Source organism: Ambystoma mexicanum, chromosome 8 (genome assembly GCF_040938575.1).
Source record: "Ambystoma mexicanum isolate Mex_15411 chromosome 8, UKY_AmexF1_1, whole genome shotgun sequence".
NCBI classification, from domain to species: domain Eukaryota; kingdom Metazoa; phylum Chordata; class Amphibia; order Caudata; family Ambystomatidae; genus Ambystoma; species Ambystoma mexicanum.
Window position 1 is genome coordinate 153,139,876 of NC_090929.1, and position 22,693 is coordinate 153,162,568.

At 42.5% G+C, this 22,693-nt stretch overlaps 1 protein-coding gene across 3 annotated transcripts in view; it reads right to left on the reverse strand.

The window, feature by feature from the left end:
• Nucleotides 1-22,693, reverse strand: part of CNTRL (centriolin) — a 1,220,196-nt gene that overhangs the window by 1,024,513 nt on the left and 172,990 nt on the right. For all 3 annotated transcript variants that reach the window (XM_069609523.1, XM_069609522.1, XM_069609524.1), the window contains 2 exons: nt 18,201-18,429; nt 6,459-6,568 (listed from right to left, as the gene is read on the reverse strand). In XM_069609523.1, the coding sequence (XP_069465624.1) occupies nt 6,459-6,568; nt 18,201-18,429 (339 nt within the window). The remainder of the gene's footprint in view (nt 1-6,458; nt 6,569-18,200; nt 18,430-22,693) is intronic.

Here is a 22,693-nt window from a genome sequence, read left to right on the forward strand (position 1 = left end):
CAGTCGGTCTGTGCCTGATGGGACTGTACTTGGATAATCTGCTGGAGTTGCTGTTGTCCTTCTGCCAGGGTTTTAATGATGTTCTCCATGGCGTGCTTACCGGTACCACCGCTGCCACCAAATTTGTAAATGAGAGACCTGGCAGCAAGGATTGTTGAATAAAAAATAAAACCTTTATTCAGGATGCAGAGATAACTGCTTCAACTTAAAAGGTTCTTAATAAAGATTACTTCTTTCTTCTGTATTAAGGATGAGGCTTCACAAAGGTGTAGCTAGTTCTCATAAGCCCACAGCGTCTCGGGTGCTCCTTCTCTCTCGGGTTCCTGCAAGGAAATGGATAAGACACACACCGGCCGTCATTTGTCTCCACCTTATATAGGGGCTGGAGTGTTGTGAACCAATCAGGGAGGTGTTGTTCAGGTAGTCTATAAAAGTTCCCATAAGCCCCGCCCCCTTTCTCTCGTAACAAAGGTTGCCTCCATGCCTGGTCCGCCAAGCCCGCGCAGTAGTCACTGGACCTCTGCAACGAGAAATGGAAGGTGAGCGTTGGCGGGGTTCTCCGTAATCCGGTACTCCCACGTTTTTCTCTGTCGCGGCTTTCCACTGCCATGTGAACGGAACTGCTCGATGGTAATCCACCGGCTGTTGGGGAGCATAACTGGTCTGATTGATGTTACCCTGCTGACATGAGAGTATATTTCTCAGGTATAGGGGAGCGGGTACGGCAGGGAGGCTTTGATTACAGTCTTCTCTGGACTCGCGGCCATCAGCCGCCTGTGACCATGTATGCCCTTGACATTGTTGTTCTACCCCCTTCATTTGGTCTATGTCGAACGAACCATGCTTTCTTCCTTCTATTGCTCTATGATTAATTGTTCTCCTTTGATCTTCTCCGTTCTGTCGTGCCGCTGCCGGTTTCTTTTCTTCAGTGTTCCGTTCACAGCATGTTATAAATGCCATATCATATCTAAGGAGAAGTTGAGAGGTAGAGGCAAGGAGGAGAGGTCAGCCCACTGAGAGGAAGAAGACAACCTGGCCAGGAGGCCTGTAGATGGTGGCTCCAGTTAGAGAGGCCAGGAGAGAAAGACTGCAGACCAGGCATTCAAAGGAGGAGTAAGCCTGCGTAGGAGTGACAGAAGCAGGGACCTACTCTGGAAAGATCAGAGCTACTCCACCTCCAGGTCAGTTGTTCTGGGCTTGAAGAGGATCTTGTAGCCATCAGGGAGTAGTGTCTCAAAACTCGTGACAGAGCTGGCCGTGAACCATGGTTTGGTGAGAGCGAGGACATCCAGGTCAAGTTCTTTGCAGAGGTGGCAGATGTCAGAGGAGACAGCAGAGCGGTGAGATATAGTGTATCATGCGGTATTGCTAGGGTAAGGGATGGGCCAGATGCAGTGTGTAGCCAGGATTCAGGGATGGCTAGGAAGTCAAGGTTGAGTGTCGTGATGAGGTCACATATATTCAATGCAGGGATGGATCTCGCATTGATTAGGCCCCATTAAGTGGTGACATATGCGCTTGATGTGGAGCGGTGGCCCTTTGGGTGCTCTTGGTGGTGACTGATGCTGGAGAATAGGGTATGGGCAGAGTAGGCTTGGATAATGTGTAAATCGAGCGTGGTTTGTAGTGAGGATGGGAAATTGGTAGGGTGCTAGGGCAATTATCAGACCGTCAGTTGCCGATGAGATGCGCAGACCTGATGGAGGCAGTGTGTTCACCGAGCTTGGGGTTTCTTTTCTATAGGCTTGGAACAGGGGTGGCACAAGTGATTCTAGTGCACAGTGTACTATTTCTCCTCTTGAAGGATGGACATGAGGCTGGTCTGTGCATGCGTTCAGAAAGGTGTTGCAAGAGATTATCCCAGTGTAATGAAGGGGTCCTGTTGCTGAATAGGGCATCCCATTCTGGGTGCACCAATTTGGTGGGGGTGCCTTAGAGGCAAATGTGCATGGATGGGCTTTGGCCGCAGGAAGGCAGGGAGTTGGCTGTGGATAGAGGGGCAGTGTACAACATGTACCTTGTCAGGGTTAGCTGGCAAAACAAGGGCCTTGCTCAGCAGGGTGAGCAGATGTCGCTGGTTCTCATTGACTAGAGGAACCGGGCCAAATCGAATAACAAGAGTGAAGAAGCAGGGAGCTGCGTCCAAGCACGGTAACAGCGCAGGCATGGCGGGCATCATTCTGGAGGAAGCAGGCTTTAAGGCTAGGGGTCAGAACAGGGCTTCGGGAGAGGGGTTGGGTTGGGGGCTGGGTCTTAGCAGCCTTGGGTGGAACTATAACATCACTATTAACAGTGGAGATGATGCAGGAGGCAACAGCATTGTTGAATGTAGCGGCAGCTGCACGCTTAGCTGTCACGTAGCAGCGTTTAAGGGCTGGTTGGGGACAGAGTGATGGCGGTAGGTGGTCGGGGCAGAGAGCGGCAGAGAGTTCTGTAGGCCTTAGAAGCAAGACTTGGGGGGGCAAGCCGGCTTCGCCATCCTACTTGTAGATGCATTTCCATTTGTTGCATGTTGCAGCCAACCAGACTGTTGAATCCATGTGACATGGTTCTTGTGGAAAGCTGGTTCCTTAGCTGTGGCCATCTTAGGATGCATCTCAACCCTTCTGGAGGTTTCCCAGTGCCTACACTGGCACCTCCGAGATGTGTCCTACATGCTGCAGCATGAATTGAAGGACTCCTCAAATTCGACCACATCACCTCGACCCTCATCAAAATGCACTGGCTCCAACTAAGCATGTATCATCTTCAAATCCTGTTACGCATCATCTACAAGGCTGTCACCCTGAAGTCCCCAAGATACCTCGCTGGGAAATGCTACATCTCCGGAGGCCAACAGTAGCAAGGATAAGTGCAGACTTGGACTTCACCAGTGCAAGAATGAAAGAACCAGAAGCCAGGCCTTCTCTGTATATGCCACCAGAATCTGGGATGTCCTTCCCATCAACAGACTCTTCGCCCTAACTTCTAGGTTTCAGGACGAAGCTCAATACCCTCCTCTTCAATGAATGGTCCCTCCTAATGCCTAGGCCCACACGCCCTCCACGGCCTTCCTAACCAGAGCTTAGGTAATATGTTCCCCAGTTAACTCCCCTGGTTGCTTGTAGATCCCTTTATGCCCCATTGCCTGCCCTTCGCCTCTCCGTTGCATCTCTGCTTTCCTCACTGTGTCCTTCCCCCTATGACTTGTAAAGAGCTCCATTGCTTCCCTAAGCTAGGTACAGTCAATAAATACCCTAATAATTATAATAATAATAACACTTATTTTATTATCATAATTTGCCCTGGGAAAAACAGATTCTTGAATGGCTAGTATTATCTTCAAAGTAGAAAATTCCTAACCTAGAGATTTACTCAAAAGGGGAGAATGCATAATGGAAATGACAAGCCCTTGTTCCCGCTGCTCTTTTCTAAATTGTTAAGCTTCAGGACTACAATCACTGTGCTCGGATGGTCCAGAACAACTTTTATAGTACTTTGATATAGCAGCTTTGCATTTTCCTCTGGACCTGCGAAGTGTACTTTTAGATTGCAATGAGGCAATGAGGGAGGAAACTCCGGAATATTCAGCTATTTGAGACTCAACTGTGAATAGTAATTCCTCATCATTTATTTACAAATGACAGACCCTACCTCCTACTCGTGGGGTTTAAGTTCTTAAATGATAACAGCTCTGACACAAACCCCAAGGATAGATCATTGGAGAGGAAAATCACGGCATGTTTTCCTTTTGGTTAGGATCCTCTCTTTGTTATATCTGCCCTTTTATCCAGAGGGGTACATAGTCTTGTAATCCTTCTACGGCTGAAAAAAATGTAAAGATGATGACATGGGAATTAACATTCAGAGATTAGCAAAGTCAACTATTTGACCGCAAGCAAATCTGTATTTGAATGGTTAGAATACCTCTGACATCTTTGGGTCAAACAAGGTCTTTCCATATTAGACAAGTCTGAATGAAGATTAGAAACCATGATGATCCATTCCTTAAGCCTAAATATGTTAATGCTTATAATCTCCCACAGAAATGGAGCGAAGGGAGCTGGTATAGGAGTAATATTAGGCATTACTGTACTTCTTGTCCACAGCCTTCCCCCGCCCTCCAAACAGAATACTCACTCTATCCCACTAACTAGTGCCCAATTATTAACCAGTTAATAAAAGGACTGATATTTGGGGAAGTAAGCATGCATGATGTAGGGTCCGTGTGAACGGTATGGCCATGCATGCGTCACTGTACATTATTCTTTCAATTATAACTCTGCTTGACATCATGTTCAGGTCCCATTCCAGGGAGGAGTGCCCACATTTGGAGGAAAACGGGTGGGCCATAGGAGCATGCTCAAATTCAATCACCAGAATTAAAAATAATTCGGGGTTAATATGGAACTGAATTATAAAATAATAAAATTAAAAAAAATGCAGCACATCCTCTATAACTGCATCAAAACAAAGTTGCTATAATTCACAAAGGACATCAGAATAAATGCCTCATAGACGTGCTCTTTCAGGGTGTCCGGTTAAAGGTTCGAATACAAAAGGTTCGAATGCAATAGGGTCGAGTCAATAAGACCAATAACAAAAAGGTTCGTATTTTATTTTTTAATTATATATTTTTTTTGGGTTTCCGTATAGGTAAAAAAAGTGTTTTTACCACAAAAACAGGGTTTGAGGGGTGGGGGACTCTGCCCAAAAAAAACAAAAAAATGTTTAAAAAAAAAAGAACATTTGGAACCTTTTGTTTTCGGTCCTTTTGATTCGACCCTATTGTATTTCGAACCTTTTGATTCGAACCTTTGACCTATAACCCTCTTTCAGATGCCCTTTTTCCCTTGGGCCAGTTGTGAAAACCAGAAGTAGAAGCAGGTGCTTCGCAACATTTCAAAGGCACACACCAAATCAAAAATGAAATGCATGCATTTAAATACGTGAACATGAAAGAGGCACGGTGCCATTGCCAAAGTAAGAGAGTTACACCCGCCTGCCTTCTTGGATACAGTAACCTGCGTAGTTCTCTGAACCATGAACTAAAAAAGTGCATCCTTCGCACGTTTTTCACTTGTTTGATTATTGGTGAATTATGCCGCGTCCATCCATATAACTCAGACCCAGATGTTTGAAGTACAGCAAAACAAAGGTCAGTTTTCTGAATTAACGCTATTGTTTAACAAACCCTATTAAATGTATTATTGATGTAATTGCATTTTCAACATCTGGATGGGTTCTCTGAAAAAGGGACTTTAAACAATTCTACCTATTTGATCTGTATTGCTCTGTAAAAAGACTAGGGGCCTCATAACTATTGCGGAATGGGTTTAACGGCGCTGGTAAACCCATTTCGCAATATTACTAGGTCCCCTCGCGGGACCAGCTCTTGACGTCTGGTTAATCCAGACGTCTTTTGCGGGTCCCGCGAGGGGACAAGGGAGCTACCAGCGGGCCAGTCGTAATCGGCCCATTGTTAGCTCCCGCACCCATTCCCATTGAGCCCTATGTGGGCTCAAATGGGAATGGGGAAGGATCGGGCCCGGGTTCCCTGAAGGAGGAAATACCGGGCCCTCCATACTCGGAATGGCCCGGTATTTCCCCATTCAGGGAACCCGGAGCCGATTTTGGAGGCAGCCATGGCGCCAATAGCACCATGGCTACCTCCAATGTCGTAATGAGGCCCTATGAGTTATTCGAATGGTTTTGTGGACCCAGAACGCAAAGCAAGAACACATTAAAGTTCATTGTCCAGGCTGTTCTACATGCATGAATATGATGTTTCAAGAATGTGTAATGACATTAAAGTGTGTCAAATCATTCTATTTGAAAACAAAAATACATTGAGGAAATTAAATGCCATTACTTTTACAAAGACATGTGAAGAAGCTGTGAAAAAAACAAACCCTGGAGATATGTAGTTACAAGTAAGAATCCTTTTCATATTAGGACCATAGAGAACAGGGCAGAGACTGCTGCAAGACCAATACTGAAACATAGGGAATTAAAAACAGAAAAACTGTTCACGGAAAGACAGTAAACAGTAATTAAATAAAAGAGAAAGCCAACAAAGCTAGGCCATACCAACAACAACATCCGGTAACAGGAACAAAACAGTTAGCAGAATGAAGGATAGTTTGTATAAAATAATTAAAGTACCAAGATCTAATGAAATTGGAAGAATATTGCAGAATGAAAAGTGCAAGATTTAGGACGAGGAGAAAAGTAGCAGTGAAGGTTAAAAAAAAAAAAAAAAAAACACGGATTTTCTGCATGTCGAAACACTAGTGATGTCAGACAAGAGCAATAGAGGAGTTCTGGTGGGAAAAGGGGTGAAAGCCAACTGTAGAGCTTCAAGTAGGAAGGAAGAGGCAATAAAGAAGAATGAATAAGAATGTCACTGCATTCGCCAATATGCAGTCATGTTGAGGACACAATTCAGCGCCTGAAGTTTAAAATGGGCGTTTACTCACCTTTTTCTGAACCACTGCATCTTCTAATTCTTTAAGTTCTTCTGTTGCTCTTAGAATCTGTTGTTCTGCTTTTATGATTTCTCTCTGCAATGCGGTTAATCTATCCTGTGCTGAAAAGGATGCAACAGAGAAAATGTCATTTTCACAAAAAGCTCACCATATGCCAGCTAGTTTCACAAACACATTATGTACTTATGAGTGCAGTTCTCCAATATTCATGTCTTTTATAGATTCATAAACTGTTGACGAGTCCCACGTGTCTATCTAGCAACGCCCATACATTTAAAATGAACATTGGGCATTAAACATATTTTGATCAATTATGTGTAAATATTATGCTTGCAAATAGGCCCATAGCCCATTGAGAAACCAAACAATGCAGCCAGCATACACCGATGCTTTGGTGCTGCAACATTATGACTCTGTAGGAGTCATTGCAAATTATTGATGCCTGTTGAGAGGTTTTTCTGAATACCTCTGATGAGGGGTTCAGACCAACAACCTGTAGTAAGTGTTCAATTTTCACCAAGGTATTCCAAACTTTCGTCCCTGGTAAACCTGAGAGCTGTTTGGCTTCACAAATGAGACGCGGTATGGATTACAGATCCCCAGCAATAGCAAGAAAGGACCATCCACAAGAAGTGTATACCGAAAAATATATAAAGGGAAATAATAATATACAGAGGTTGTGCACAAAAGTCCACTCTACAAGAGATAAGTACTAAAACATCAAGCATAGTTTTAAAAACCGATTTAACAGGACACCAAATACAATGTACTCTGGTAACTGAAAGGATTGATATGCTGGATGCTTCAAAGTGCTTTAGAAAACTTTTCAGAATCCACTACAAATAGTATCGACTTTTATCCGACTAATGCCAATGGGATGGTTCACGTTCAAAGTGGTCTGCAGATTTAGCATGCGTTTAGACGGATATTGTGTGGGAAGGAGCAATAAAAGAATCTGTCAGACTGAAATTAGATCTGAATTTACGACTTGTGAGATAGCAGTCCAGCACCGAAATGCTATGGCAATTCCCTTCTGAACATTTGTACCAACAGAAACACACACACACGCGTTTGAGCCTTGTTGGGCCTCATCAGTGAGGTGGAGCTGTGCCTCTCTGATATTTCCCATCTGTGAAAGGTACAGCGAGCTAAAATGTGGCTGTGGACTCTAGAGAGGGTACCATCCCATAGAACAGGCCATTTTTGCCGTGTTCGTTCTCATAGCGGTGCACCCATGACACATTTTTTGAAGGTTATATATTGGACTTCGGATAGGATGCATTCTTTGGGGCTTCAGGAAGATGAGTTGTTGGAGTTGTGGCAGACCGGGTGGATCATTATTACACATGTTAAGGAAATGTACTAGAGTTGAGAGGTTTTGGATAGCATCGAGTTCGTTGTGGATGGGAACAAAATACTCCCCTGCTAGAGTACTCTGCTCCTCTAACACTACCACTTCCATTGTCAAACGCTTCTCCAAGCAGAGTGGGGGCAGTTCTCTCTCCTCGGCTGGTGCTTCCCTTTGGAACAGCCTCCCAGCCCCTCTCAGACTTGAGCCAGCCCTCCTCAAGTTCCGAAAACTGCTTAAAACTCTGCTTTTCTCCTCAAACTCTTTCCCTTCCTGCCAATCACCCCACTGCTGCCAAGACGGTTGGCCTAGTCCTCCTGAATCCCACAGGATATCAGGCCCTTTTATCCAGTCGATTCCAGCACCTGCCCCCACTGCACTGCTCCTGCGGGCCTCACCTTGGCAACTCTACATCCCACCCTTGGGAGTCGCCTGCACTAGTACTTTTTGGAGGCCTCCTCCTTGGCTCCGCTTGCCACTTCCCTCCTGGGCGCCCCCACCAGCACTTGTCCATTCCTTGCCCCACCCCTACCCATCCCTACCTCCTGCACTTCTCTTCACTGCACTTGCACATCCGAATACCACAAGGCCTAGTAGGACGACGACTGTCTATTTACTATTTTGCTAATGCTTTTTCTCTCCCATGTTCTCTACCCATTTAGCCTTGTGGCTCTTTGAAAACACAATTCTGCTGTATAAGCGCCTAACAAATGCTCAATACATTTTTTTTACATTTTGAGATCTCGGAAACATACAATATTATGGTTGAGTGGTTGTAGTAAGGGGGCTACATTTTGTTCACGAATGTGGTTGGTCATAGCACTGGTGGTTCCGCAAAAACAAATGTTAAAGGTATGGAAGATGCGAAAAAAGCCTCAGATAGAGTCTTGGATAAATGACTTGGTGGTGTTATCTACGTTTGAGAAAGTGTTATACAAAGATAAAGACCACATGGATATGTATGAAGAAGTGTGGCCAACCTTTCATGATCTTTATGGACGATGTTTTTAAGTTGCTAGCTACTGGGCTTTGGTTTTGATGTGTGGTGGTACATTAATGTTTGTGTTTCTTTTTCTTTCTCTTCTTTGACTATTTTATCTAGCGCATTGTATTATCTTATTTTTTTAACTCTAGGTTCATATTGTTCAGTAAAGTGAATTTATTTATTTCATGGAATATGTGCTACAATTCATATTCTGCCTATTGCTGGTTATGATAGTTAAAAATGTATAATTCGTTTTTTTAATTTTCTTTAAAGAGTGGAAAAAATATATTTAAAACCACAACCTCTAAAAACAAAAAGGCAAAGCCTTACAGATCACACCAATGTCCCAAAAAGTCAAGCTTGTGTACCTAGACAAGTGTTCATTCAAAGGTCACAGTTAAGTAAGATTTCCAGTTACTAGTAGGCACTTTAAAGGAGTCTGAAACATTTCTCTACAGGAGTTAATGGGACAAACCCAATAATTAATAGTAACTCAAGATTTAAGTTCGTCTTACAGGCCTCGAGAATTACGAAGAGGACAGCCACCGAGAAGGAGATTCAGGAGTACTAAATATAAGATTCTAAAGCCAAGGTTCCACCACCACAGCTGAGAGGAGGGGTGACTGTAGAGATGGGCACGGGCTAAATCAGTGCTGCAGTTAAAGAAGCACTTGTGAAAGTGAAGATGCAGTCCTGAGGCCTGCACTCGGAAGATCAATGACAGGACGACTATTCAAGGACCCAGGGAAGAGCACTCATGATAAGAACACTGTACAGGGGTCAGGTACGCAGGTAAGATTGGACATCAGGATTGGCTCTGGCTAATTAAATCATCTTTTCTGGCTCCGGCCCCATTGGGCGACAGGGCCAGTGTGACGGGTTCACCTGGAGGACCCTCTTAAGGCATCCCATTCCAAAAACTAAGAAGGCACAGCAGTAGCAGCAACAACAATGAAGCAGTCTTGGAGATGACCATTGTAACAGGCCGCAGAGGTGTCAGGAGAGGGCAACTGACTCAGTAGAGAGTTAGTAGGCTTGGTCTAATGATGAGGATAAGCAGCAAGGTCACGAAGCAGGAAAGGCCTCAAGATTTGCAATCGCCACCAGCCATTGGCTAGTGAAAATTGACACGTGATAAGTAACAAAAAGTAACAAATGGTGTTCTCTCTGCTTGTGGAGAACTGAGGGTGCGAGTGACTTTGTGTCTGGCTGCAGCTTGCAACTTGAAATGTTGGCCCGCGAGGCAGGATGTCCAAAGATGGAGTCAAGACAAAGGTTAAGGAGCATGCAATGCCAGGAACGGTCAAGGAACAGGAGCCCCAGTCTATGGCTGAGCAGATTTGGCAGCCATCCAACCCCGCATGGCCAGCCAGACTCCAGACATGACATCATATAACACGGTGTGGATTAGGATGCCTAGCAGACTCCTATCTGGCTCAAGCTCGATACCATTCACACATGGGATTCCTTTGTTGGCTCTGTGCAGAGCCAGTAAAAGGTACATGCCAGTATAGGGCCATCCCAGACACTAAAGAGCAGGAACCCCACCACCAAAGTCAATCGCTAAGGTTGCAGCACTAAAAACAATGAGCTGGCCATTTTTGCTACTATGCAGACAAATAGGGCTACACAAACAGAATGGTGACACAGCAGTGCTGAAAGGCTTGTATTTCCAACACAGATTTCAACAATGTTATTGCAATGAATGAACCCTTCCGCACGAAAGGGAGGACAGATGTCATCATTGCACTCTTCCATGCCAACAACTCAAAATCACATCAATGAATTGGTTCAAATGATGCACCCATCACTTTGGACCACACCAAACGTAACTACCATGATGATATTATTTCATCACCACTCGTACAGTAAACAACTAAGGAGTGGGTAGTTTTCTATATCTTGCATTTTGGATGAATATTCAACTCTGATATGGAAGGCATAACATAGCCAACAGCAACAAGTTCAGGAACAATTAATGAGATTGACAATAAATAGGATTCAATTTTGAAGCAGCCCATTAAAAACAACCGATAACATTGCTATGCGTAGCATGCAGATACGGCGCTTGCCAGGTCGATTTTCTATTCAAATCACCAAACTGCGAGACAGAAACAATGGCCATGCTATCAGGATAGCAGCTTGTGGTGGTGTGGCAGTGAAACATGATGTTCCAGAGATGCATGCAGCAGATGTGTGCCAAGGTTGTCTTGCCCAAGGCAGAGCCTTAAAAGAGCATATTTAAATCTTGTGCATCACACTCAAGGCAAAGGAAGGATAGGAAGGCAAAGGAAGGCAAAGTGTTTAGACTTGAGATGAAAAGAATCCAGCTCCCATTCAGGACATACCTTTAGTATTTGATGAAAGAATCTGCCATGAGATTCTGCCTTCCTGGTTGCTGAATGTGGGACTTTTGGACCAGATGTTTTCATGGCCACATTCACAATACTTCGGTGTTGTGAGATAAATGTGTGTGCGTGGGAGGCGGGGTGTGGATCAGGTTCCCCCTAGCATCCAAATGGATTTAAAAGTTGTTGCATTGCCCATTTCAATCGTGAACTCTTTGGCCACTAATAATGGGAGGAAAGCTTCGAGAGCACATCATATTGTCATTAGCTCCAAAATATTGATGTGCAGCCTTGCCTCATGTTCTGACAATAAGCTCTGCAGCGGGCACGGATGCAGAGGAGTTCCCCATCCTGGCATCAATGGGTCTGTAATTATAGTAATCTGCTACAAAAGCTCCTGAAATTGCATCGTTTTAACCAAGTGGGTGTTGTGTAGCAATGTGGAGGCTATCTTATTTGATTAGTCAACATGGTCTATTTTTGCAAGTCACTTGCCACCTGATGCCCTTGAGGATGCAACTGCCACAGCCTGCAAAGGGTAATCAGTAACATACAATAAAAAAGGCCCAGAAGTTCTAGAGTCAACTTCTGAAGATTCATAGGAAACTTTCTTCGGTTCCCTGAAGTGAGCTGCCACCAGAGCCAACACTTCTTTGATAAACCTTGCCACCGATCTCGGATGAAAGGCCAGTAACTTTTACTTTGAATGTTCTTCCAGAAACACAAAGAACAGAAACTTTCAATGCTTTTTTGTGACCATTTTCTTTTTTAAATGTATTTCTTTTATTTATTTTTGGCACAATGCACCTTTACAAATATATGTACTACAATACAGTATGTCAAATATAAGAAAAAAAATCTTTTTTTTTGCTTTTCCTCTTTTGGAACTCAAAAGAAACTCATAAAACACAATCATCATATTTCTTCTAATATAGATTGACATGATAATCTCTACAATTTAAAAAACAACCCGAGATCAACAATTACGGCTTTACATCTTTCTTAGAAGTGATAGACGGTTGGCTTTCAAGACCAATACGTTTTTCCTCAATGACTACAATAAAACGTGTCAGTGCAAGTATCAGCATCTGCGATTTCCCCCACATGCATTGTGACCATAGCAAATCTAGAGAATACCAAATTACCATTGTAGAATTTACCCATATTTTCAAACTCACTACAATATATCACCAGATGTTTAAGAGACTCAGTAGTATCCATACTACAGCAAAATCTACAACCCTGTCCTTCTTTAAGATTACATTCTCCAGACCAATACTTGGTTCTTTCTTGTGACTATCAAGATGAAGTATGGATGCTGCAGAGCTACTGTACTTGGAAAAATGTTTCTTGGAGTGCTGGATTACTGTCTGTAATGTAAGCACATAAAATTGTATTTAGGTTGTTCTTGTCGAATCCTCTTAAGTTGATTAATGTCCTGTGGCCTTTAGTACACTCCCTGAGCACTGCTCCACCTCTTGTAAGCGTTGCTAAATGCTAATTCGGCACATTTTATATACAGGTGGAATACACAGCTGTCACTTTATACATTTCATTAGTGACCTACAGCCGCAAAGTCTAGAACTCATTTGTCCATTGTTATGGGCTGCGTTGCATTCAGAAAGCTATCAATTCCTCCTTCCACTTGGGTACTTTGGTCGGAAGAGAAGTGCGGAGTGTCAAACTTAGTTGGTTTGCTGGGACTGTCCTCCTCCGCTTTGAATACTGCATCTATGAGGGCAGGGAGATGAGCCAAAAGGGCTTCTCACCCTTGCAATTGTGGGTGACCGTTTGTGGAAGGCTAGTGTGCCTTATGATATGGCGCTTTATTTTTAAGATGACGATCTACCTCGATGACAAATGATGGAAGGGCATTCTATTGGCAAAAGCCTCCACTGTTCTGCTTTTACTGCTGGCAAAGCATCATTAGTGACCTTCTGAAATAGCTGAATACGATCAAATAACAAATGCAATATTTGAGGTTATACCTCCTGCTGAAATCCTGTAGGTTTTCAAGTCTGCCCCGGGCGCAACATACCTTCTTCAGGCTCCTAAAGGGTGCCTTCACTGAACCCAGCATTGCTTTAACCTCTATATAATAAATCAATTCCTCTGCATCATGCTGTTTTTCTACTGTGAGGAAATCAACCAAGGAATGTACTTTGTACCATAGCGCTCACATACCTAGACAACATCACAGCTGCATTAGTGGCCCTCAAGGCTAGAGAAGCAGGTTATATTGTCTCACCAGCCTTCTCAAGCAATATAGATGTTGACTCAGTAAAACGATGTACTCATCGCAGTCGCACCCACAATTGAATCTGGTTTAGGTTTATTGGAAATGGAACCCAAGGCTGAATCTGGTCATTTATATTTCTTATACTCCATTTGCTATAGCTGTCTTCGATTTTACGGCCTATTGTTCAGTCTAGCCTTCCAAGGTTTTAGCATTATGGCAATCATTACTACAGACTTTTTGGACAGGTTATGTCTTTCTGTTCGAACACATTCTTTCATAGGATCCAAATATAAATGACTGGCAACTCATCATGAGCCCTAAAAATGGCCAGTCGGAAATGGCACACAAACATATGCTAGGGTTTCCTTTAGAGTAACCAGAATTAAAACGTTTGCCCACTAGTTTTTTCTTAATCATAATTTACTGAAAACTCTACAGACGAAAGAGACATTGGTGACAATGAACTTTAAAAGGCAAACTATAAAAATGGGTATAAAATTCCTCATCATCCGATACATTTTCTGAGTCCGTTTGAGGAATACAGTCCATTTTCACTTGTGTATAGATCTTTCCAGTGATATCCTTCCCTGTTCAAACACAGTCTCACGACAATACCCTCAATAGACCAGATCTTGACCTGCAAGATCTTGATTCTCTGCATGATGACCATTGTGGGGCACCTCAGTGGTGCTCCATTGTTACTGATGTTGTGCATGAAAATGGTATGTCAAAAGTAGGTTCTGGCCCAACACTGGTTAATGATGGTCCAGCAAGGGACCAATCATCAATTCAGCAATTGTGTTTCAAGCAGCGATGGGGGGGGGTCTTGGAATCTGGGACTCCAAATAGGCTGATTCTCTCGAAAGTTTTGTATTCCTTTTCCGACTGTGGTAGTAGTGCTGATCTCTTATTTCCAACGATAGGCCTGACGTTGACCATTATGAATGAGGTTTGAGAGTTTGGTCTAGAGGCAGTCACCCCTCAGTGATCACATGAGCTTTTTATTGTGTTTACTCCCCATGTGTTCGTCACACTCCACTCCCCCTCCCAACCCGCATTTTCTCTCATTAAGCTTATGGATGAAAGCCAGTAGTCTCCTGTGTCTCGCTTGACTGGTCTTTGCCATCAGTTCTTGAAGTAGGTCACAGGCGTTCTCACCCTTTGAATGCAAACAATAAATACAGCCATCATGGGGTCCTTCTGATCGCTATTTTCCACCTGCTCTGAAAAGTGGCATGTGCTAAGATGCACAGAAGGTTGCAGCCTGCCCTGTGCACCTTAAAAAAACACTAGCAACTTTAAGAAAAATAGCAATTTTCCTTTTCTCTGGTGGAAAGGATTCAAATCTGTATTATCACTCTCCATTGGTTTCTCTCCCAGAAGGATGTACAATAATCTGAAGGGGCATCTCCATTGTTAATGTACAAGAGGGAAACACTTAATTCTAATGTAGGATATTCGTTTGACAGATCTGTAGGTTCCCAGCCATGGTAGGTGGGAATAATCATAGTAAATTAATCTACAAGAGACCGAAAACTGGAGCATCACCACTATCCTTGTGGAAGCACATACAGCATCATGTACACACGAAGGCATGGAAACAGCAGTATGCACACACCAAATTATGCAAACATATCATGCACTTAGTTTCATGTGACATGTATATTCAATACAGAATCATGTACACATGGAATCCCACAGGCAATGCTTTTGGGACTCTGTCAGAATAGTACACATTATAGTGATACATTTGAAATAAACATTAATAAAAATGAGATAAGCCATGTGGCTGATGTTAAATGAAATGCATATGGAGTGTGTTTTGTTTTCATTAGTGTCAAAACAGCATCCAATAGCTTGGCCAGCAAACGTGGAATGAATCTGGACTAAGAATTAACCACTGCTGCCTGTACTGCATCTGCATTAGAGTAGCTGGTGCTCTAAATGATATCTGCTAGACTCTTGGTGTATGTTTGTGAGTTAGGGAAGACTGCACGGATACAGCTTCAGGAGAAAAAAATTAAAAAAATAACCCAGGAACCTTTTTTTTCTTCTTAACTTGCCTCACGTTACACCAGACGAGCGTGGCCCACCCACCCCCTAATGTGCATAGTGACTCACATTGGTGCACTGTTTATGACACAGAGCTGCATAAACCCCTCAGTGTGGCAATATTAGAATTCTCAAGTTAGACCATGGTAATATGGGAAAAGTCTATCCAGTCCTCATTTGTTCCATGCATTCTGGGACTTGTAGTTTAATAATTCCCATTGTAACTGCAGGGCTACATGTACTGGACTGCAAATAAATGAATCATAACGGCATAAGCTACTCATGCCTGACATTGGAAAACCTGTGGCAGTGCTACGTTATGCTGACAAATATAATTTTATCATATGAATCAGTGGTGCCCAACATGAGCGTGCAGCCAATTAGGAGACCATGGAAACCAGGATCTAACCGTGCTGCCAAGAGGAAGATGTTGCTCAACATGGCAACACAGTCCAAAATGATGTGGCACTGCAAAACATGTGTCCCAATGTGCCAGAGGGATAGAAATATAACCAGGAAGCTGCAACAATATGCCATGTTACTGCAAGTAATATTAAAAATGCTGCCTAAATACTCTAAGGTGCTGCTAAATGTCTCAAGGCAATCAATGCTCAATAGGTTAGTATCCTCAGAATATTATCAGGTTGGTGCTCAAGTGTTGATGGTGCCCCCTCAGTGTGATGAGGAGCAGTCAATTACAGATAGTCCAGAGTGCACCCTGCAATAGCAGCATCCACATTACGGTCTATACCCTAGTGATCCCAGAAGATACCAGCAGCACATGCACGCTAGCAGTCAAAAACATTGTGGTTATCCCAGTACCATTAAGGTGTTGAGGAATCGAGGGAATTCGGCCCTTTCCCCCAAAGGGGAGCCCCACTCCCCGTGAGGCTACGGAGGGGAGCCCGCTCGCAATACCCTCCCTAGGGGTAGAGGCAAGTGGGACCTCACCAGGAGAAATTCCCCCTTACGGGGACAATCAACCGGGGGGCAGATGGGAAAACAACCAGCTGCCATTGGAAAGCAAAACAACCACAGCTCAGAAGGCCCAAGGCACACCACCATTACCTACAGAGGGGTTTCAGGTTCCACACATTCCACAGAACTGAGAGTGACTGCATCATTCCTTCAGGGAAATCTCACCCTGAACACAAACCCATAAAGGACTGGACATTTGGACTTGCCACTACGGTCTTAACACAGTCCTTGAGAACAGTCCCCTCACTCCTTTTGATCTCCTTAAAGCCACTCTCCTTAAACCCACACACTGGAAAATAAATCAGTGTTTTGTTTGAGTCTTCCTCCAATCCCAGTGTTTCTGACTGAATAATACTGGTTTGTTTAACTCTTATAACGAGTCTCAAGAAATCAGTCGATTTCTAGGTCTCTGACACTTGACGTGTTCAAGGACCCAGCCAGGCACTTGCCGACATGGCTTTCTCCCTTATTTGTGAATTAGGAAGCTTTTCAAGCTACAAATTGAGAATGGCAAAATTTGCTCATAATTTACAAAGGCTTCTTTGTTAATCACGGTGTGTTCTCGAAATGCCTGCAGGCACAACAAATCATTACACTAGCAAAGTATTCTGGTCATCAGAAAACATCGGAATCAGTTCTTCACTTTTGAGACATGGGGCCTCATTACACGGACGGCGCTAACCATGGCACTATTAGCGCCATGGTTGCCGCCGGTATTTTACCGAGTCTGCCATGGTGAATGGCGCAATTACCGCCCTATTCCAAGGTGTGTGGGGGCGGTAATTCCCCATTCACCATGGCACTTCCCCATTCCCATTTTTGCCCCCATAGGGCTCAATGGGAATGGGGAAGGCGGTAATTACGGTACCGCAAACTGCAGTACCGTAATTACCTCCAAGGTCCCTTTGCGGGTCTCGTCCTTAACGGCTGGTAAAATCAGCCGTTAAGGTAGGGTCCCACAAAGGGACCTCGTAGTAAGGCGGTAAGGGTTTACTGGCACTGGTACCCTTACCAGTACCGGTAAACCCTTACCGCCATCCGTGTAATGAGGCCCATGTTCACGATTTGCTAGCAAGAGTGTGGAATCCCAGAAGGGTTGACTCAACCTTTTAATATTCAAAGGTTCCTCTGTGTGAGACATCTGTTAGCAAAGCGTACTAGCCGGGTGCCAGTTAAGCACTCACAGTGAGACCAGTACAAAAATTCTAGTCAGATTAGAAGTACAGCTTGCGCTAGCTCAGACCTTTATCCTTCCAACATCAATAACCAGTCCAATTACAACTCAGTGTTAATAATTGTATTTAAAAATTCTGCAAGTACAGTTGATCAGTTTCTATATGCGCTATAAAAAGTAGCATTTATTATTTTCAACTCACAAATTAATCACGTCTTGCCCATGTGAAAACTCCCATCGTAGGCAAATACAATCTACAACTTATAGCTAATTTGCAAAAGTATGATTTCCACACTTTGCTTACACCAGAATCTGTTCAAATATCAAAATGTAGTTCAAGCCAGACCATATCAGTATGCGATTCTTAAACAATATGTATTAATTCCTTCCATCAACTTCTTAAAATAAGTCATACAAACTGAAAATAAATCATGTACATGATTTAATGAGACCATTTATTATCATGATCCACTAATGATCGCCAGTGTTCTTTTCTTGGCCGTTTGGGATATGCACATTACAGAACCTGCAGTGTAGATTTTCCCTACTCAGAATCTTGCAATTGATTCTAGAGTAGGTATCATTTTAAAGTAGGACTCAGATCTTTACCTGCTTGAACATGCTTCTCCTTGTCCTCCAGCTGGACATCCAGGGCCTGGTGAAGATGGGCATGTACTTGCTCGTTTCTGTTTGGATCATCTTCACTCAAGGCGATTTTTCCCACTTGCATTTGCTGTGCAGGGCTTGCAATAAAGGTTTCTTGTGTGAACAAGTTTCTCTTGTACCTGGCTTTCCCAATGTATGTACTTTCACCAGGGGCATCATCAATTTCAGCACTCTGAAAATACAAATATTAGATGTGTTTATTTCTTGATAAAATTTCACACTTCAAACTACTTGATCCACTCTTTACTTGGGGTAACGATGCAGGATACGCTATCTTCACTGGAAGATAAATTAAAGGGGAACACAGTACAAAGATAACTGAAAAAAATACCAAAGGAAAAGATAAAGAAGCATAGATTGTTGATTTCTTAAAAGAATTCCAGTAAAAATGAACCCTGCATTTATAAAAATATTTAAACAAAAGGAAAAATACATAAATACTAGCATATTGTTTTAAATTTATTTGCCTTCATGGTTTTTACAAACCTTTCAGAGTAAATAAAAACAAACATAAAATGCATTTCAGTGCAGTAGTGTACAGTAAAATGTATTACCTATAACAGACATTTACAAATGTCTTTATAATATAGTGTAGTTAAAGTGCAATGTACGTCATGAAAAAATGAAAATATACAACACTTTTGTACTATTGTTACAGCAAATGTTTGTCTTTATGGGTCTTCCATTTCGTTAATGATTCCATTGTGAGCCAAGATCAATGAAGTTTGAATTCCCATTAAAAATGACACATTTTAGAGATAAAAATTAAAAATCATGAATACTTTCTTTTCATCTCAATTGTGCCCACAGTCAGTTAGCAAATGTTTGTGATTAAAGAGTCTCCTCACCACATAACCTGCATTACCTCTGGTCTTTAGGCAGGTTACCCCACAAACCCATTACTTCTGTAGTGGGCACTGAATTAAAACAAAATCTAAAATACTTTGAAATACAACATCTTAATGTACATTAGAAGGGAATCGCTCTGGGATGGAGCTTTGTGTATCCCTTGTGAAAGGCGTAGATTGCTATAGATCTTTTATTTGCACACATTTTCCTAATGGCATGCGGCTGAGTTAATAGTGTTTCTGCATTCACATCCATTTCCTCCAGGAAATATTTACTTTGATTTAAATTTCTGGTGCTAATTTAATAAGAAAAGATGCATTGATAGCAAACAGAATTTCTAAGTGGCGTTATATTTTTTGACAGTAATTGCAATTTTCAACATTTCATTACAGTTTCTAACAAAACTAGACCAAACTCCATCCTTTTAAGTACCTTTTTGGTACGCCCTCTATGCTCTTCCAACTATATCCTCAAATTTTTGGAATCCTAGATAAAAGATGTAATGCATTCTAGCTGTAACCCTTCTATATTACAACTGAATTCCAGAGGCTTGGTCCTATTGGTAAACATCAATATTTATGACTTTGCTGTATTAATACGCAAGGCAAGTCTGGTATGTCCACATTTTATCAGGTATCTATTATCTAGTATTCATCTTATTTAGAGATGTATAAATTAAATTAAAAGGATGGTAGCCGGCAACCTTAAAGCAAACCCTCAAGAAGTGTACGTTTTATCTGGACAAATCACCAGCTTTTATTCAGTCTGACCTTTATGACAGAATTACTATGTAGCATTATTAGCATTTTTAGATTCCCATCAAGAATTCACCATGATTTCAAGTGATGCCATAATAGCAGTACTATTATAAAGCCAAAGGCTGCACTTGGGTCCAGACAGGCTATATAAATGTGTTGATTAACTTTGCCTCTTGTCCTCTCGTGTATGAAGGAAAGGATTAGACCACTTAATGTGGCCCAATCCCTTTTCCAAATGCTGTCTGGTATTTATTCATTCTTCCTCTCAAGGCCTGCCAGTCTTGTAAGTCTTTTTAAATAAGAGATAAAGATATTACTAGGAATATCTACATGGGCTATCCACCTATAATTTATCATATACTTCTGATCTGCTGTCTTATATATCAGTATAACATGAGGAATATTACCATGTAGTGGGCATATAACCTCCGATATTAATATTCGCAAATAAAAAAATATATATGTTGGCTCCCATAGAGGCATTTCCTTTTAGTATTAGGTTCAATAATCTATCAGGCCCTGCTTCCCTTGAATTGTTTTTTGCGTTTAATCAAATGTTCAAGGTTATCAATCGAGAATGCCTCCTTTCAGGGCTTCAGTGGTCTCCAGTCATAGGATAGAGTTGAATCATCAAAGAAATGTTGCTATAAAAAAGCAATACCAGGTTGCTTCACAAATTGGATTAATTGGTGCCTTGCTTTGTGCACATAATGTAGAATTGATAAGCTTCAAAACATGTTGTCATCCTTTGACCTTAGTGTGGTTAACATCGATTGACTATCTGTCAATAAAATTGAGGTCTTGTGTGACTTAATCCAATTTGTATAGTTTTGAAGCAATTTCTTTTTCCGAAAAACAAAGAAACTTGCATTATGGCCTTATGAAGGTTTCGCATTCTGGCATTTAATGTAGACTTGTATTCCACTATTACTTTGTCATATGTGCGTCTGTGTCTAAGCCCTTGTAGGCAAGTACTCTTGACCGGGAGATCTACATAGAGGGATTTAATTGTAGTAGGAAAGTTCCTAACATTATCATCTAAGGTTTCCCCATTGTAGAATTTAGTAAAGCTCCTAAAAAAACTTGTGCATGATGCCAGGGGTTTCTGTTTCGTTCAGCTCTTGTGATCTCACGACTTGAGGGCAGTGTTGCCTTGCTTATCAACCTTAATGCATCCTCCTGTTGGAACTATTTTCCTAGACACCCCCATAAGCAGGGTTCAAGAAGATCCATCCACATCTTAAGGTGTAAACATGGATGAGTAATTAAGTATATTCTCTCACGAGGTGAGTAGGGTGGGAAATAAGGTAGATGGTTGTAAATACCACAACACACAAGAAAGGATTATCTGCAAAGTACAGCTATGAAAAGATACTCTTCACCTGGCATTGGCAAAAATGTTAAGTTTCAGGTAAATAGCTTTAAGGATGGAGAGCACTTAAGCCACAAGTTGCTAAGTGATCACAAATGTACTTTACTGTCTAGTGAGAAGTGTCTTTAGGACAGGGATTTAGCTAAAAACCCAATGTTAAGCAACAGGATAGTCCCAGAAAATAATGCCCGTGGTTGTTAAGCGTAGCAGTCAAAATGTCCAACTCAGCACAGGTCCCGATTGTGCGGTGGTGGCTCCCAATGCTATCCTATTGTCCCAGACCCTCAGGTAAGCCTTTTAAGGGGCTACTAGTGCTTTAATGAGATTCAGACTCGAGATGAGTAACTTGGCTGTGCTCGCCGACTCGCAGTAAGATTGCACTGGTGTGGTTCCTGGTCAGCCTGGAGCGAGATATGAAGCATGTGGGTTCCAGCAAAACTTTGCAGTCTGACTGTAGAGGGCAAAGGTAGAGTCTTTGTCTTGCATAGGGGAATCCTTCAAACTATTTCAGGGTCAGTCCCAGCATTTCACAAAATGTACAGTGAAGTTACCATTATTTGTATAAAGATGTTGGGGGCTGGATGCACATTCAGTCGCAATTAGACAGCACCATTTAAAGAACTAACAGCCATTGATTCAGACATGAATGCTGCATTCAAACTTTCCTGGGCTTCTTTCTGGGCAAGCACACAGGATGTGGATTCAGAGTGCATCCCAGACACCCATACAACCATCTGGTCGGATCTGGTCATAGCTGCCTTGCACTTCTAACATGGGGTTTTAGGAAGGCCATGCCCAAAAATGGCACACACGTTTCCATGCTTACTGGGGAAGATGGCTCAGGGGATTAAGCGCTTCTTTCCAAGATCTGTGTGGGATAAGCAGGTTTGAAACCCCGCAAAATTGACAGCCTATTATACTCCAGCAGTTGATAAAATGGAGTACCAGTTTCAATTAGGTGGTAATAATTGTATGCACCAATATTCTACCTAAGGTGCTTTGGATAAAAGTGCTACATAAATCACAAATGATTAATATTAAACACAGCCACGTGGTGGGGTCTCGCTGGATTTAAAAATACATGTTGCCATTTGATCAGGAGCTTGCAGGAAAAAAGTCTTTTCTGAACAATTGTGCAGCCAACTAAAATATTATAAACATCTGCCACCAGTCAGAGTACAGAGTTAAACAGGGCAACCTGCTCTCTGAAGCAGTCTATAAGAGGTCTTCAGGGACAAGACCTGCATGTTTTTGGACTCCTAGGAAGGCATACACTGGGTTACATCACCAACAAGACCCTAAATCAGGGGTCAGCAACCTTTGGCTCTCCAGATGTTTTGGATCACAACTCCGATCAGCCTTGGTCAGCATTGTTAATGCTATGGAATCATGGGAGTTGTAGTCCAAAACACCTGGAGAGCCCTAGATGGGTACTTCGTGGGAGGCAAATGTCTGAA